The sequence below is a fragment of the Haliaeetus albicilla genome, chromosome 1 (assembly GCF_947461875.1).
Source record: "Haliaeetus albicilla chromosome 1, bHalAlb1.1, whole genome shotgun sequence".
Taxonomy (NCBI): Eukaryota; Metazoa; Chordata; class Aves; order Accipitriformes; family Accipitridae; genus Haliaeetus; species Haliaeetus albicilla.
Genome location: NC_091483.1, coordinates 29953036 through 29971094, shown reverse-complemented (window position 1 = coordinate 29971094; position 18059 = coordinate 29953036). Strand labels below are relative to the sequence as shown.

At 37.5% G+C, this 18059-nt stretch overlaps 1 protein-coding gene across 1 annotated transcript in view; it reads left to right on the top strand.

The window, feature by feature from the left end:
* Positions 1-18059, top strand: part of METAP1 (methionyl aminopeptidase 1) — a 28528-nt gene that overhangs the window by 8699 nt on the left and 1770 nt on the right. Inside the window, exons 2-11 of the mRNA XM_069784131.1 lie at positions 1831-1882; positions 4247-4359; positions 5689-5749; positions 6594-6685; positions 7378-7461; positions 8954-9092; positions 12434-12565; positions 15017-15160; positions 17554-17619; positions 17790-17971. Of these exons, the coding sequence (XP_069640232.1) occupies positions 1831-1882; positions 4247-4359; positions 5689-5749; positions 6594-6685; positions 7378-7461; positions 8954-9092; positions 12434-12565; positions 15017-15160; positions 17554-17619; positions 17790-17950 (1044 nt within the window). The 3' untranslated portion in view covers positions 17951-17971. The remainder of the gene's footprint in view (positions 1-1830; positions 1883-4246; positions 4360-5688; positions 5750-6593; positions 6686-7377; positions 7462-8953; positions 9093-12433; positions 12566-15016; positions 15161-17553; positions 17620-17789; positions 17972-18059) is intronic.

Here is an 18059-nt window from a genome sequence, read left to right as displayed (position 1 = left end):
AAAATTTCATGGGGAGGGAGAGAATAAACTACAACCAGTAATTACCACAGCTGATGTATGTCTTCATTCCCCGAATGCTCCTTTATATCCCAAGAAGTGGATTCTAGATTTGCAGACTGGGTAGCTGCACTAAGTCCTTAGTTGTGTAATCCTCCTTCTTCTGCTTCAGAACAGAGGTCTGGTGTTTAAAAGGGGATTAAAACCACACTGGTGCTTCTAGTGTCCTTGAAATAAGGGTTTTAGCTTTTTTTATTTTTTCTTAAAATAGGTCTCAGTTAAAACCTGCTCCTTTTCTCCCAGCTCTCCGACAGAAAACAGGTAATGGTGCAGCGGGTTATACAAGTGTGACAGTAAAACCTTCTGCTGCTTGTTCAAAAAGATGTTCTCTCTGGTAATCTAAAGTGTTGGTTTCAAAGCTTCTTGTTGACCAGACCATTATGTAGCACCACGGCATGGCAAGTGCCAGTCCAGAGAATACAGCCACTTCAAGGATGTGGTGTAGGAGAAGACAACAAACAACTCGTTTTGGTAATGAGGGAAATAGCACACACCAGGCTCTCTTTGAACATAGGCATACTTGTGCACCACTTTAGTGTGTTTTTTGTGGATACAATTTGATAACTACTGGTTGTAAGACTAATGAGAAAATGGGGAGAAGGTGGCTCTACAGGAGTAGACAGTTAAGACTGTTCAGTTGCAACCATGAAGCAGGGGTAGAATGTTATACACCAGGCTTAGTTTACAGATCTGTTGTCTTGGACTGGTTGAGTGTTGTATACATTAGGTTGAATCAGTTGTTGGCTCTGGATGGTAGTTTAACAATGATGATTCAGCATTAGCATTGTCTTTCCTTATAAAGGAAAACAGTTTGCTTCCTGCCTCTTTCTTCAGAAATTCAGCTGTTATTGTAAATGATTGGAATTAGCTGTTTCCTAATGGTTGTTTTGAGTGCACATAGACATTGAGTTAGACTTTCTGCTACAAAACCAAGTAATTTCCTAATTAGCACCTTAAAGGATCACCTTTAATGCTGCCTTCTGCGGCTTTTCTACTTAAATCTCTCCATTTTTCATGTCTCTCCTTCATTTTAGTCTTTCTTTATTCTTCTCCAGCTGCCAGCCATTTCCATCTGCCCCTTTGCTGATTCATGTTCGTCGCATGAACTGCTCTATTTGTGCTTGGGGAGAGGAGAAAAAGACAAACTCCTTCTTTACAGTCACTCTTTTCTTGACTTCCATTTCAACTTTTAATTTCATTTTTTTAATTTCCTATTTCCATTCAGTAGCCCTCACTCCCCCCCCCCCCACTTTAGCCCATTTAATTTGTTCCCCTGTGATCGTGCTGATTGGCCTCTGTTGCTTTCCAATGCCGGGGAAGGAGGCGAAGGACGCAGTTAGCAGGAGGAGATGGCTTCTTGTAGAAGCCAAGGGAGGACATCCTGCCTGCTGCAGTGCTGTAAGATCTGGTGTGGAGATAGGCTCTGTGTTTCAGCCAACCCGGAGCAACCATGGTGTTTAGTTACTCATTAAAATGATAAGGGGACAATACTTAGTAGATAGGATTAGATCAGTGTGTTTCACTGTGATGGGTGCGTCTGTTCGGCTATGCTTTCTGTCTCTTCTGGCTCATAAGCTGTTGAATGTAGTATTTTCTATTGTTAAGACTAGCAGTTAGAGTAGCATTTACTGCATGTTGCTACAAGGGTTAATAAAATCAGTCTTCAAGTTTTCTTTTAAAATACAGTTGCTTCTCTGTTTTGTGGGGACGGCATGTTTGTCCAGGATAATGCTACTTAAAACATACATATATATATATTGTTTGCAATTTTAGGAATGCTTTAAGGGAAGCTGGGCCACTCACAAGTTACTACACAAGAAAGCAAGTAAGTACACTTTTTTTTTAATATCCATTTTAACATTGTTTTGAATTTATTTTGTCCTGTGCAGCCAGCTCTAGGTGGCCCTGCTTCAGCAGGAAGTGGACCAGATGACCTCCAGAGGTCCCTTCCAATCTTAGCTGTTCTGTGATTCTGTGTCTAAGAATGGTATGGATTTTTCCAAGATATCTGGCACTGGATTCTGCATATCTGAAATTTTGTCCAGTTCCTGGTAATCTAAAGATCTGTGTAAAATTTCAGAGACAGTGGTACAGAAATATCTGTTTCTGTTCCCTTTTCTGTTTGTATGAAGTATTTCTTGAGCTACATTGCCAGGTATATGAACAGAGAAAGGGGGATGCTGAAGTAAAGGGCAAGGAGAATAATAAACCATTATTATAAGGCATTGCCAGGCTTGTTCCATCCTAGGATTTTGATGTCTAATGTAGTAAAAGGCAGTAAATTGGGAAAGGTTCTTGTGAAGTCTTTGTGATTAGGCAGTTGCTGGAATGCAAGCGAGCCAGTCAGAGTGCAGCTGTTCTGTACATTTGGGGTGTACCCCTTTGGGAAAAAAAAAAAGAATGCTTTTGTGCCCTGATGCAGCCACTGATAGGAGGATGTATCATAGCTAGGATTTTGCTGAGTTTAGTCGAAGGTAGTAAGAGTATCTGTATGCCTTAGTTACAGCTGGTAGCTCTGGTGCAGAAATACCAGTAGACTGGTAGATTCTCCCTTACCTGAGTAGTAAAAATAATCCATGAGTTTAAAACCAAACGAAAAGAGAGAGCAGACCCCAGTTCTGCCCCCCTTGCCTCCTCCCCCCTATCCCCCTGCCTATCTTCATCAAGTCCTGCTTAAAAGGGAGGTGGGATTAAAAAGTAAGTGGCATGGCAGAGATCCAAAACCTCAAGTAATTTACCTCCTCCTTTCCTAAAACCCAGTATAAAACTCCTTTTTCCATGATAAACGTTGCATGGTTAATAGGTTGGGGTAGCACAGGCAATTAGAAATGTTTTCCTTCTTTCTGCCTTCCCAGTGTAGGGGTCTCATAGTTCACACTTAACATTCTGTATCCTATTACCTTGTACCTGCGCGGATACACAACTGTCTTTGTTAGTAGTTCTAGTAATCCTCTGGTGCAGTCTTCTAATGCTCTTGTTTATCTGACAGCAAATTTTTTTTTATGATTCCACTAAATCCGTGATCTTGTTGGCTTCCTGGATAACTGCTGAGCCCAAGCTGAGCTGGCTTGGATCTCATAGCCCTCAAGAACTCAATGCAACAAACTGCTGAAGCATGTCAAGGGAATCCAAAATATCGCTTTGTTAAAACTTTGGATTTTTAAAGTATTATTTATCAGTGGTTCACCTAAACTGAATGTCATGTGAGCAGATGGCTCAGATGTCAGCCACAGAGGTTCCGAGGAGCTCACATTAGGGCTTGCTATGGCAGACCTTTTGCCATCTCTTCGTTCTTGTGAGATATAAAAAGAGAAAACAAACTTATGAGGTTGTGAGTTAAAGATTAATGCTACTGTGCTCTTTCTTAACCCTTACCTCCTCTTTCTGAGTAAATATTTTTCCTTTTGGTAATGCTCACAATCTACTTGCTTCATTCCTTTATGTAAATGCCTTCAATCTCCCCTGTTAGGACTGTGTTATTTGTGAATGGAGTCAGTCACTGGACCTCATCAGACACATATTTCACAAGGTTGAGAGAGCTGGGAACTTCCAGCAGATTGGGACCATCCTGTAAGGTGCATGCACTACCCATCCTGAAATGCAGAAGCGGCAGCACCTGTACTCTCTCCATCACATCTGGAGGGGTAGCAGGCTCCATATATTGAAACTAACAGTTGGATACCCTCCTTCCCACCCCAGGTCATTTCTGTCACTGAATGCTAAGAGAAATCACAGAAAATGAATATTCATCTACAGTGCAAGAGTGTTAATTGAAGGGATAATGAGTGTTTCTGTAGAAATATGCTTTTTCACAAGAATTAAAACAAGCACAGAACTATGTTTCAGAACTACAAATGAAGAGCAACTTAAATGATTACTACACTTCATTTGTGCATTCAGTACTGCTGTCCTGACATTCCCCAGTTTGATGTAGAATAAAGACAGAGTTGGCAGGATGTGAATTTTGAATGTGGAAAAACTTAAGGGCAATACAACATGATAACTGCTAAGGGCAATACATGATAACTGCTACTTACACTTTCATATACCAGTATCTAAAATGCCAGAAAGAGTCAAATCTAGACTTATGTACCTCTAAGTCACTTTCTGGACCCCACAGTTCTTATTCTTAGTAGGACTGATTTTGCTGCTGCAATTTTTTTTTCTTTTTTCTTTTTGTCTCTTTCAGAAGATGAAAAAGCTAAGCGTGAAGTTTCCTCTTGGAATCTGGAGGGTGACGTTAACACAAATCCCTGGTCTGGTTATCGATATACTGGTAAACTCAGGCCACACTATCCACTGGTAAGCAAAAGCCACTCTGTACTCCAGCGCTGCTACATTCTGTAGCAACTAATGGCCCAGTCCTGACCTGATTACCTCCCACGTTTTAGCTGAGAGAGGAAAGCTTCTGCAACAGTCGGAACCTGATGGCAAGGACATGTATGACTGTGTCCTTATTGTGGTTCATTTTGATTTAACTTGATCTATTTAAAATTAAGGAAGTGCCTGTGAGGTAACATGCATCAGTAACAGGCTTAAGCTCATACCTTTTGGCTGTACATTTTGACATTTATTCTGCAAAAAGCTGCTGCTAGTTCAGATGATGTCTTCTTCTAGCTGTTTACTGTTCTCATCAACAGTGGAGCAGTCTGTTTCAGGAAAACTCAGGTAAATTAATTTAGAATTTAAATAAATGGTTTTATATTATTTTATGTAAATGCTTTGAAATAACCTGGTGAGTAAGCTGGTGAACGGCTCTGCTGAAGGAACAGCGGTTACAGTAATCTCCAGCATTGGAATGGTGAAGAGTAACTGAGGTCAATAACATCTTCAGCTGTGAAAGGTGGGTTTAGAAGACGACCTCAGTATAGCTGTATTTTGAAATTGGTACAAGTTTGTACATGGAATAAGCCGAAGTTTTTACAGGAATAATGGCACTTTATTTACATGTGTCTTTTTTAATTGGCCTGTGCTAGAAATGCTGCCCCTGTGGCATCCTCTCTATAGTCTTCTCCATCTGTTACAGGCTCATCGGAGAACAGATTAGCAGAGCCTGAGCCCATGTGTGTTTGTTAGTGTCATTGGAGAAAGGGTGTTTTGGATATGTCACTGGCCAAGTAATTTAGTAGTGTTATTGCTGAACATTTGCTTTTTTGTCTTCTGACTGCTGTAGGATTGATGCAAATGAAACTATAATAAAAAGTGCTAATGACTAGGGTGATGATTAGAAATAAGAATCTTGCTAATAGACACTAATAACCAGAGAGAGGACGGTTGTATTTGGAACCAGTGCATTTGCAGTCTGGAAAGTAGCAGAATAAGCACTACAATGTAACAGGGATAATACATTATAAAACCAATTTCATTTACTTGACACATAAAAGTTTCATTTTTACAAAGCTGTGAAATTGGCTATTAGAGGTTGTATAATATGAAAACAATAAAGAGTAACAGGAGAATCTTTGAGAAATTAAAACTGGAACTGTTTTGGAGTGTTTGCATACTTCACAACTTTTTTGAAGTGGAATTAGCTGTATTTCACTGTATTTAATTTTGCTGCTTGAGTGTCTGTTTCTGTGACTATAGTAAGTACTCTTGTAACCTAACCAGCTTTGACTATGATTTATTTAGACGCCAACAAGACCTGTGCCAAGTTATATTCAGAGACCGGATTATGCTGATCACCCACTAGGTAATTTGAAACAAATCACAATTATGGAGTGTTATGTTTGCTTTCTATTTTTCTTTTAATTGAAAAAGCCTTTAAAGCATGAAAGAGATACTGGAGAAGGGAACCTCTTCTTTTATCTGTTCTTCTCACTCTACCTCTTCTTCCCCCACATTAACATACTGATTTTTCAGAAATAATGGTTGCAAGTATTTTTTGGAAGTCCAAAGTTTGCAATACGTTATCTTTTAAAGGTGTTCAGGGAAGAAAAGATTTTTTAAATCTTCAGCCATTCCTTAGTTATTCTTTACAGAATGTAAATATTTAAACAACACAAATACTGTCTTTTAGGGGGTCATTCAACTATAAAACTGAGCTTCCACAGGATTTGGTAGGATGTTTTCATCAGCTGATTATTGCAGTAGTATAACTAGAGATATTCACAAACTTATATAATCCTTTATGGCTCTTTTAGAATATTATTTATTACTATTTATTACCTCAAAAGCAGCTAAAAAAAAGAAAAAAAAGACTTTTCTATGAATAAAATAATTTCCCTGTAAATCTGATTTTTAAGGTTGTGTTTTGACTAACTGGACATGATGGTTTTATGCAGTAAGTGAATGGGCATCCTGAGCACATGTGGGCATTACGATTTTGTGGAAGGCTTATGAATTCAAATTAATCTGGATAATGACGATAATGCTATGACTTGGTGATTGGTTACTTTGGTCTCTGGTGAGAAAGTACATACTTTTATTGCCATTGGTAAGCTAAGTAAGTTCCTTGATTGAACATGTGTAGCAATTGCTCCTCTGTATAACATGGTTTTTTTCTTTTTTTTCTCCTCCCCCTTTTTTCTTTTCAGGAATGTCTGAATCAGAACAGGCTTTAAAAGGAACCTCTCAAATAAAAATACTCTCATCTGAGGATATAGACGGGATGCGAGTAGTGTGTAGGGTAAGGGCATTTGGTTTTTGTTACAAAGTGCCTTGATTCTTTAAAAATCTATAGTGATTTTACCAGTTTGTGACAGCACATTTGAGAGTACAAACTTTCAAACCACTTTTGACAACTGAAAAATAGTTTAGGAAATTTGATATTTTCTTGCTTTTTCTCTTCTTGTGACTCCCAATTCACAGTATTTTGCAAGCAGAAAGAGGACTTTTATCTGTTTTCTGGCTTTGTTGTTACTAGTGAGATAACCTGTGGCTGAAACATTGTTACTCTTAAGAATGTATTTTATACTGCATAAATGAGAACAGAACTTTTTCCTCTCCTAGAGTTAGTACTAAATAAAAAACTAAAAAGCAAAAGCAAAACAGAGCCTCATCCCTAACAATTTTTGGAAAAGAGCTGTTCAACTGTAATCACTTCCTTGTGCATAAAGTCAAACTTTGAAATGTATTTAAGTAGTCTGATTTAAGTTTATGATATTCAAGGAAATTGTGGTCCAAATCTTAATTGGGGTATTTTCAAATGTCACAGAGGTGGCTTAGTAATATAACCTGTGGACATATTGAAGTCTTTCTAGAGCCCAAGTACACCCAGCTTTCCTAGCAGTCTCGGTGTTGCTATAGAAAATGGGTTGCTAATCTTCTAGGAAGTAGTCCTAATCTTATTTTAAATCAGTACTTTTGTTTCATTTGCAGCTTGCTAGAGAAGTATTGGATGTTGCTGCCATGATGGTGAAAGCAGGTGTAACTACTGAAGAAATTGATCATGCTGTCCATTTAGTAAGGTTATTTTATTGTTCTTCTGGTGTTCATAAGTGCTTTCTTCTATCTCTTTATTTTTGAATGATTGTTGTGTGGTTTTCTTTGTTGTTGCATGAATTCCTTTTCTTTATTTTGAACTGTTTCCCAGTTTGAAGCTAGTGGGTAGTGCAGATGTTAGAAATATGTTACAGCACAATGGTAGATTCAAAATGAGTTAGAAACTCCTGGGCCTTTCTAAGTTTCTTCACCTGTTTTCTCAGTTAAGATCATATAATTTCCTTTTTTCTAAACCCTTTTTGCTCCACAGATACCATTATATAAAGAACTTCGTATGTAGGCCATGGACTTTTTGTGCTCTGTGTTGTTGGTTAAGATGTACAGAGGACAAAGTTTAATTATTTATGATTGGGAATCAGAACTGAGGAGCCTGAGAGAGAATTGAAACAAGATGTTTGATGCAGTCAGGCAAACTAAAGCCACAATCCAGCGAAGTATTTGAAATACATGTTCAAGTATTTTCCTGGCTTAACTGTTCCTAGATACTTGAATTGTGTAATTTTTATTTTTCTTTGCTGCCTTCTCTATAAGACAAGTAAACTAATAATTGAGGATACTTGTGTGCACTGTGGGGAAGGCAACAGTTTTGGGTTTGGTATAGTTAAGTTCGTTAGAAAGCTTTCTGGTTGCTGTTTTTTTAATCTGCATTTGCAACTGATGAACGAAGATTGTAAGGAACTTACTCTGGTTTGATTAGGCCGGAGGTTTTTGTTGAACTGCATTAAACACTAAATTATTTCCTTATGTATAATGTCTAATATGAACAGCTAGTAGTTAAAATGGTGTTATCCCTCCTCAGCAGTTTTTGGAAACTTTTGCATGGCAGGTTGTTGATGGTGACCGATATCCCTAATTGGTACTTTGCAGATTTAAAACAGCATTATTTCTTAAAATAAAAAAAGTTAACACAGTATTATTTTTCCACAATTGCCCAGTATGTCACATAGTGTGTATATATATGTATATGTAAGTATATATAAAATGTATGTGTCAGTTTTGCAAAAATCCCCAAAACGTTATTAGGGCGCAAAGGAAGCAGCTTAAGATTTTAAAGCTAGGGGTGAAAGAGTGGTGCTAAATGTTATTTTGTCTAGCTTGTGTGTTTTGCAAAAATACCTAAAGTCTTAGACCAGGTGCTTAAAAAAAGTCATTGAAAATGGCTGGGTTTTTAACTAAATAAATATTGTCATGCATTGTTTTAAACCTGAATATTTCAGCATTGGTACTTGAACATAAAAATGAGTAGAAACAAAATTAAAGTAGCTTTACTTTCTTCCTGGTAAGAAACCCAAAGCATAACAAAATACCGTAATGCCAAAAAATGCTTGAAGAATCTTATTTTCAAGAGCTACTGCTTTTCAACCTATCATTCTTACTGTAAAGCTGTTGCACATACGTTTTTCTTTGTGCAAAACTTACTAATGTAAAGTGTAAATTGTATTTTCTGAAATAGGCTTGTATTGCAAGGAACTGCTATCCTTCCCCTCTGAATTATTATAATTTCCCTAAGTCGTGTTGTACATCAGTGAATGAAGTGATCTGTCATGGAATTCCTGACAGGAGGCCATTGCAGGAGGGAGATATTGTTAATGGTAAGTGCTATGAAAATTAACCTTCAATATTTCTACCTTCTATCCAGTTAAACCATGCAGTAATGTGAGGTTTCACTAGCAGGCAACGTGATTGGAATAGCTTCTTAAGAGAGGCTTTTGTTCTCATTTACCAATTAACCTGTGCTATTTACATACTTGAAGTCATGAGTTTATTTAATAAAATAATTTTAAAGTTTGGTTCACTTTAAGAGCTTGGTCTATGCATTAGTATAGTGCCTGAGTATTCCACTTGTGGGCTAGTTTCCAGTTGTTGCAGACTGTATAAACAGTGAATAAAATGTATATTGAATTATTCAACTGGATTACTTCTGTGTGAATTCTTAATTAAATGGCTACAGATCCTTAAGATTTTGCTATGGACATGATGATTATGATGACTGTAAAGGATTCTAATGGTGAGGCATTGTATAGGTACATATTAAAAAACATACCCCTTTTTTGAGCATCTCGCAGCCTAACAGTACCAGCTGCTTCTTGTTCATGGTACTCGAGGTGCTTATGCCTTCTTGGGTGATGAGGGATACTTTTATAAATTACTTGACCATTTTTTGTTTGCTCATTCATTTCTTCTTGGTTTGGCAGTAAAAATTAATGACATACGTTTTGTACAAACATTTGCACCTTTGTCTATTGCATTGGTTTCCTTTTCTCGTATCTGTAAATAAATTCCCAGCATATCCTAAGGTTTGGCCTACCTCTAGAAGCAGGTTGGAATCCTTTTAGATTGTCAGATATTTGATATACATTAACATGCAGTAACAGCTACTAAGTCTACAGCTCAGTGCTGTGGGTACCAGCCTTTTGAGAACAAGCCTCATGATTGCTGCCCCGTTCTAGGTCAGGTTTGGTCTGTCTGATAGCTCTGAGCTGTAGCGTACATGTAACCATTTGGCCAAAGCTCCTTTATCTTAATTTCAAAGATGATGCCTTTGCACAACTCTACCGTTTCCAGCTTTTCTGGCATTGCTGGAGTCCAAACTAAGAAGCCCAGTTGAGCTTACTAGGTTGGCTTCATCTACATGGTGCCTTACCTCTTCATTATTTGCATGCCAAGTACCTCAGCACTAGAAAACACCTTTTATAAGAGGGTTTAGTCATACCTTTGTTCGCATCCCTGCCCTGACTGCACCTGCCCAAGCTTTGAGCCTTCTGCTTTGATTTGATGAGGAAGAACTAGTTTACTCTTTTGAGGCTGAGTAGGTCTTGTTACAAAATGGTCCACAGTTTGTGGATTGAACATGCATTGAACATTCCCCATGGGCTCAAAAGGCTTCCAAGTCTTGTAGGCTTCCTTTTGGTAAGGTAGTGGCTCAAAAGCCTCTTTAAAAGAAGGAACAAAACAGGGTACAAAGGAGGAGATAGAAAAAGTACTTTGGAGGGAATGTGCCCAGTGAACAATAGAGGAAAGTGCCCATCTTTCTCTTTATTTAAACTTTTTAGCCTGCTGGAAGCAAAAGGTGGCCATGTCAGAGTCCGAAACAGGGTTTTAGAATGACAGGAAAACATCATCCAGAAGGTACTGGCAGGTGATGTCTAGTCCAACCCCCTGCTCCGAGCAGGTCATCATAACGTTTTGTTACCATAGTGTTCCCTGGGAGCAGATTCTTGAACAAAGCTGATCATTTTGCGAAGTGAGATGTTCTGGCCAAATCTGGCAGCGTCAAGAGAAAGTCTTGTAATCACATGGCCTGTAGAGATAGCCTCTTCGTAGCAAGTAGTCTGGACACTGTGCTAAGGAGCTCTGATACACAGTTCACAAGGAACTTATCTGGGTAAGGTACCAGGGTGCTGGTTTCTATACAGTCCTGTTGTTATGTTACTAGATATGTACACTGGTCAAAATGTTCCAGTAGTCCCCTGGAATCATGCAGTGACTATAGTATAACCCTGCACATGCATGCATCCACAACAGGCAGTATTGTTTTTGTGCGGTGTTAATTTCATTCTTAAATGTCTGCCAGCAGTACAGATTTACTGTTGACACCAATGGGTTTTTTCCCCATGTTTTCCTATCAACGTTGTAGTGGTCTCTCTAAGTGGCTCATATACCATATTCCTAAAGTATTATTGCTTAGTACAATTTCCTTCATGGCTCTTTACCTGTGAGGAGGTCTGTTTGTGGATTTCTTCATGAACATCAGTTCAATAACTATTCTAGCAGTTTTGGTACTCTCCAGCTATTAGACCTACCAGACTGCTGACAAAGTCTGTTAAACACAAAAGTACTGATTCTACCCCAGGAAGTCAACTTGATATGCAAATCTAGAATATTTTGCATGTATTTACTATATATAATGACTATATGATGGCAGGTTTTAATTTTTTACGCGTCTGCCATGAGAGACAGGATACTAGAATAGATGACAGCTATGTCTAAACTGGTAGGCCTGTTCCCATGTTTTGTAAAAAGACTATTTTCAACAAGCATCTTGTATGGATGCTCCTAATCCAAAAAAGCATATCTTTTTTTGGAATGAGTTAAGCTATTTTTCAAGAATGAGTTGTATCATTTTTAGTTTACAGCCGACTTTAAACACAAAGCAAATGAGTTTTACTGCAACAAAATTCTAAACTCTTATTATATGTTCCAATAACCTTGGTTCTTTAAGCATGCCCTTCTCATTCTTGCTCTTTGCCTGATACTGAACTTTTAAATTCTTAAATTTGAAAGAAAAAAGAAAAAGTTTTAAGTTATTTGGTGTATTTTTCTTAGTCAGTAATACTATTGGAAAGTTGCTGTATATTTAATGTTCAATAGATGTTACCTTTTTGGCTGGAATCAATGGGTTTTGGCATTACAATTTTTGCAAAGGTGTGACTTACTGTTCTAAACATGCATAGAAATTACTGAAGTTAAAATATGGGTTGAAACATGATTACATACCTTTTTAAATTTAATTTCCCGGTATTAGTGCTGGAATTAATTCTAAGAAAATATCTTAACCAGGCAAATCACCATGAAGCAAAGAGCTTCTCTTTCCTGTTTTTATATTTACCTAGAAAACCAATCATAAGCTTGCTGTGTCTGTCTTGCTTTGGTGTGGTGTTTTTTCTCTTTCTTTTTTTTTTTTTTTTTAATTAAATCAAACTGTTGGCCAGTGAAACACTATCTTATTAATTAATTCTGTAGAATCTACAGGATAAGCATGAGAGAATTGATTCTGCTGGAAGAGTTCAAGTCTGGAATTCTTCCAAAGTAATCTTATAACTTCACAATTACAATACTGCATTTTCACATGTTTGTTGTCCTTTCACGAATCAAGAGACAAGAAGTGAGAAATACAGTGCTAATACTACAATATGTCTGGTATTCTTTGCAGTGGATATTACTGTTTATCGTAATGGCTACCATGGAGATCTGAACGAGACATTTTATGTTGGAGAAGTTGATGAGGGTGCAAGGAGGCTTGTCCAGACAACTTATGAGTGCCTAATGCAAGCCATTGATGCAGGTAAACCCTTTGGCTAGTACCTGAAGCATTATGGTTTTGGTTCTCAAACGTGAGTGCTCATACTTGCTATTACCCAGGAGTGACTTCTGTTGTGGAACACAGAAGCGTTAGTGTGTGTCACCAGCAGATGATGTATATTGTATAACACAGTGATTCTTCAAATGGCACAGTTCTGTGGGTGGTGGTTGCAACTTTTATTTGAAATGTGGGTTGACAAGGAAAATGTAATTGATGATGAGCTGATCCACATATAATGATATTTATATGGAAACGGCCTTTTCGGACTATTAGTTAGATGAATAAGGCATCCTTGATCTGAGTAGTTTAGAGAACGTGAAGAACAAAGTGTGTTTTGGAAAAGCAGATCATGGCTTCCTACTTTTATAATTTGTATGGTGTTGCACAATGAACCAATAAGGTAAAACTGTTTGAACACTTAAACATATCTCTTTACCCTGCCAAACTTGATAGTTATTTCATAAATCTAATTATGAGCTCCTGATTTTTCAACTGTGGGAGTGTGCCAGAGAAGACAGATCCATATCTTTCAGTACCCACAGAACTTTTAATTATGTTGCTTAAATATAATTCAGGACAGCTTCATTGAGACATACAATGAGATAGAAAGGTAGCTAGAGAATGTCATGTTCAACTTCATTCACAAAGGAATATACTTAGTTCTCTTAGACAAACGGAGAAGACAAAACAAAAATCGCCCAAGTCCCTGGAAATACTTGTATTGTCTGTATCTTTTATACCCTGCAGCTTCTTAAAATCCCAAATAAAATTTACTCACTTCATGGCCTCTAAAGACTGAAGTTTAAGGTGCTATACATGAAGGCTTTAACCTTGCATTGAATCAAAAGTAAATGGGGAAAAAAATTATAATGAACTTTGTTTAATAATTTGAAGACAGCTAACCAAGCTGGAAAGACAAAAATCTATATGAACGATGTCTTGTGTATCCTTTGTGTGATTAAGAAAATACTGCGGAGTTGAGCTGTGAAGAATATAGATTACCTATTTATGTGGGATTACTATTTATGTGGGAATAATGTTTATCTTTGCTCCTGTACTTTATAGCAAATGTTATATGTGCTGTCTCTTATCTTTCATATTCAGTCTTTGATGTATAAACTATGACAGAAATTCATCTTTGTGTTCATTATAATGAGATTTAAATTCTCAGTGTAACTTTTCTTTACCAACTTTTTAGATGCTGTAACAGGTTTTAATGGGTTTTAGACATTCCCTGCTAGTAGGAATTCTGGCAGCAAGTGTCTTGGCTGTAAAAAGGGTTGCCTCTCCTCTGTTTAAATCATCTTAATTTCTTGGCTTTGGACCAGCAGAGCTCTAACTAGGAGAGTTGTATGAGAGAGAGAAGCAGAGGGCTCCTTGCTGCATTGAGATGAGTTGCTTGGTATTGTCAGGCCTGAAGGAGATGGTACTACTTCACAACTACTTAGCACAAAACCAACAGATTAACTTTTCCTCTCTTCCCCACCATGTCTTTTTTTTGTATTTTGGGAAAAGCATGCACGTTCCAGTAATCTAAATTTGTTGTTATTTTCTGTAAACTCAGCTTTCTGATTTCAGTTGTAGTGGTTTACATTAGCAGAGAATTGAACTAAATGGCTTCACGTAAAGTTTTAGCTATGTATGTGACCTCTCCTCAAGATGCCTCCACATAACCACACAACATCTGGCTCCTGAAGGAACTGCATATATTCAGGGAGTTGTGAATGATGAGGCATTGTTGCTTTTACAGTATTATTACTCCCTTGTCTAAGTGCTTAAAGTGAATTTTTCACACCATTTTCATCTGTTTCAAACTCTTATCTTTTAGGGCTTCCTAAAAGGATTGACAAAAAAGTTAGTCCTGCATATGAACATTCTTATTTGGTGTAGCATTGCCACTAAAAATCTTGTCTAAGAGTAGAGATACCCATTTTGTCCCCCCGTCTGCCCCCCATCTTGGTCCTTCACATATAATCAGTTTCCTGTTTATTTGTATGCACTTTTCACATAGTAGTAGAGATAAATGTATATTAAAATACAGTTCATACATTCATTGAAAGAAGCACTGCAACTCTAGGTATGAGAAGTTACCCAGTACTTTGAAAGTCTTTTGTTGTCTTTAACTTCAAAGTTCAACATCCTTTTAATATATGAGCACTTACTTCCATGGAAGGAAGAAAATAGTGTTCTTGTGAAGAAGTTTTCTTCTTTCTCTCTCTTTTTCTTTTTTATATGAGACTGTTTCCTCCCTCTCTCATGTTAGTGCACTCACTTATATACTTGGTGGATTAAGTGATCATAAGAAATTGTATACTAGAACAGATGGCCATACAGGCCATGAGTGCTACAGAGATAGCCTGAATGGTGTTTGATGGTTAGTTATGTTGAAAGAAAGCTCTATAAATTTCCATTTGTATCTCCTTAATTTTGCAGTAAAACCTGGTGTTCGGTACAGAGAACTGGGAAACATTATTCAGAAACACGCTCAAGCAAATGGATTTTCAGTGGTTCGGAGCTACTGTGGGCATGGAATCCATAAACTTTTCCACACGGCACCTAACGTGCCACATTATGCCAGTGAGTATTCATTCCCTTTGGGTTGTCCTGTAGACAAGAAGTGGTTTGCAACGAATGCACCCAATTTACTTCTTGCTTATATTCCAATAAAGTAGCATGTTGCCTGACAGCCATCAAGTTAGCATTTTTGCACTTGTGAAATAATTGTTTTCTAAACTCTGGACCATAGCATGCTTTATGAACCTAAATAAGGTGAATATATTATATATTGGGACAATCTGTGCCTACACTAATGGTTAGTGTTAGCTCTCATCTGTACTGGGTAAGTGCTCAATGTTTTTGCCTGAATTCCCAACTAATCCTTTAGACATACTTGTCTGACATGAATGGGTAAACGTTTTTATCCTTAGAAGGCCTAAGCGAAAACTTACTGCCATTTCCAGATGTAAATAAAAGGCTTTCTGAATAGTATAGACGAGTGTTGTGCCTGAATCTGGATCCTGTTATGTTTCACTTTTCTTCATTTGAGTCTTGTGATCTGATGTTCTTGGAAATTTCTTTGTAGTGTATGGCAGAGGAGGAATGACCCTTCTCCCATCAGGGTCTCAGCTTTAGGTTTTGGAAATGGCAATCCCCTTGCCAATTTTTGCCAGCAGGACTAAGAAACAGCATCCACAGAGGCAAAGGAGAGAAGACTAAGTGCCAGTGGACAACTAAGGATAGAACAAGTATCAAGAAGCAGTGATGAACGGTTCACATCCACTTCACTTGCAAAGCTCCCCTGATAGGACATTTATTTCTTCAGACCTGACAGATGCCTCCATCTTCCCATCTCTTAACAAGCTTTAACACAGTTTATGGTTATAGATTATAATCTACCAATCCCTGACTTTTCATGTCATCATTTCTCTTAAGTTACTTTTTCAGAGAACAGAGAAAATATATTAATCACAGGGTAGAAGGGTATAAGTTCCTGGTATTTACTTTTTGTCATGTAAAATGAAGAAAATCTGGATTCTTTGGAGATAGAGGGCATTTTATACCAATTAAAATGCAAGCCGAGAAAAGGAAAATTTCTGTCTTTCCTGGCTGTTGGGAGCTTTGAACTTTTTTTTTTTAATAATTTTTTTTTTTTTTTTAATTGAACCAAAATGTCTGTTCCCAAAAAGGAATATGCTGGGGTTTTGTTCTGGTATTTTAAAATACAGATTCACAGCAAAAGCAAAGTGGAAAGACCTGAGGGACTTAAAGCCTCTTGAAGGAAAAAAATTGAAAGCTCCTGCATATTTTTGGCTTACTAAGAAAGGATTTTTAAATGCAAAAAGCTCATTTTATAAGCCTTTAAATTATTTAGCAAAATCTTAAAAACTACAGGGAATAAAGGGCAAAATTTGTTCAGATGCAGAAGACCAGAAACTTAAATGTGAGAGTAAGAAATACCAGCAGATGATGGAGGTAGAGGCAAGACCCTTTAAGTAAAAGAAAAATGTTCTGGTTGCTGTTGTGTCAGCTTGATGTCAGATTTTTAAAGCATCTAGGTGATTTAGACAATTTAATAAATCTACACAATTAGAGTGGGGGATGGCGAATCTGTATGTAAGAATTGATGCAAATTGTCTACAGCAGCAAAGTAGCTTGGAGCTAATGGTTCCTGTGCAATACTGGAGCTTGTTGCAGCTCTCGCCTGCTAGGCTGGGTCAGATCTAAGCTGCACTGCCGTTCAAGGTGAAACACGGCAGAGGAAAAGGGCTGAAGCCTTTCTTCAGTCAAACTACGCTCCTAGAGACGTGCTGTGCATCAGTTCATGTGCTGCCACATAAACATTTTTGGTGTATATAACATCAAAAAGTTCCGGTATTATTGTCCTGGATGCCTTGAAATTCTCTGCCTTTTTATGTTAACTAAAGAAATACAGCATTATTACCCTGACACTACTATGACCCCATTACCCAGAGTAATGACGGGGGGCAATGTGTCCTTCATAAGTGGAATCACGGGATTACTTAACCACTATCATATTTTGACAATTTATTGGCGCTAATGGTTCAATGGAAACAAACTAAATGGTTTCAAGCCTTCTCTGAATATCTTAAGTGCTTCTTATTTTTATTGATTTCTTTTAATGATGTTTTTCATCATAGAAGTCTGCAGAAATTCCTGTATTACATTCACTCAGTGTTTTTATAGAACTGGGGTTGAATTCCAGTTGTTGGAGAGAAAGACAGCAATTAATTTTAAGCTCCTTGAGTAAATATTGCAGTGTTGGGGGAGGGGAAGAAGGAAAGAACTAAGGGAAATCTTAACATAGCATTAAAAACGGACAAGTGAATGGATCATCTCTGAAGGGCTTTTCGAACTTTACCGTATTCCTGCTGTATTCTTCTAGGACAAAGATTCATTCATTTACTAAGATGGGATCACTTTTTCTAACTTGAGTGCTTATTTTATTGCAGAAAATAAGGCAGTTGGAGTCATGAAGCCAGGTCATGTATTTACAATAGAACCAATGATCTGTGAAGGTAAGCAATTTAGCAATAGAGTAAAATGGTTACTCTTGTTTACTATTAAGTAGTGATGGAATAGGATGCTGGTTCTATTCTGTATAGTTGATAGATTTTTTTCATTTCTCTTTGGGGAACTGATATCTGTTACTTAAATGATGACTTTTTGACTGGTTTTATGTTTTTAGGTGGTTGGCAAGATGAAACATGGCCTGATGGTTGGACTGCGGTAACAAGAGATGGAAAGCGATCTGCCCAGTTTGAACACACGCTTCTGGTCACCGATACAGGCTGTGAGATCCTGACCCGGCGGCTGGATAGCATTCGTCCCCATTTCATGACCCAGTGATAGATAGTCTAGACTGAGCAGGTGGATCTGAACGATACATATATTTTTTATTTTTTTTTGTCTCTGTACTATGCATTTTTTTAAAGAGTACAGGATAGAGAGATTTCAT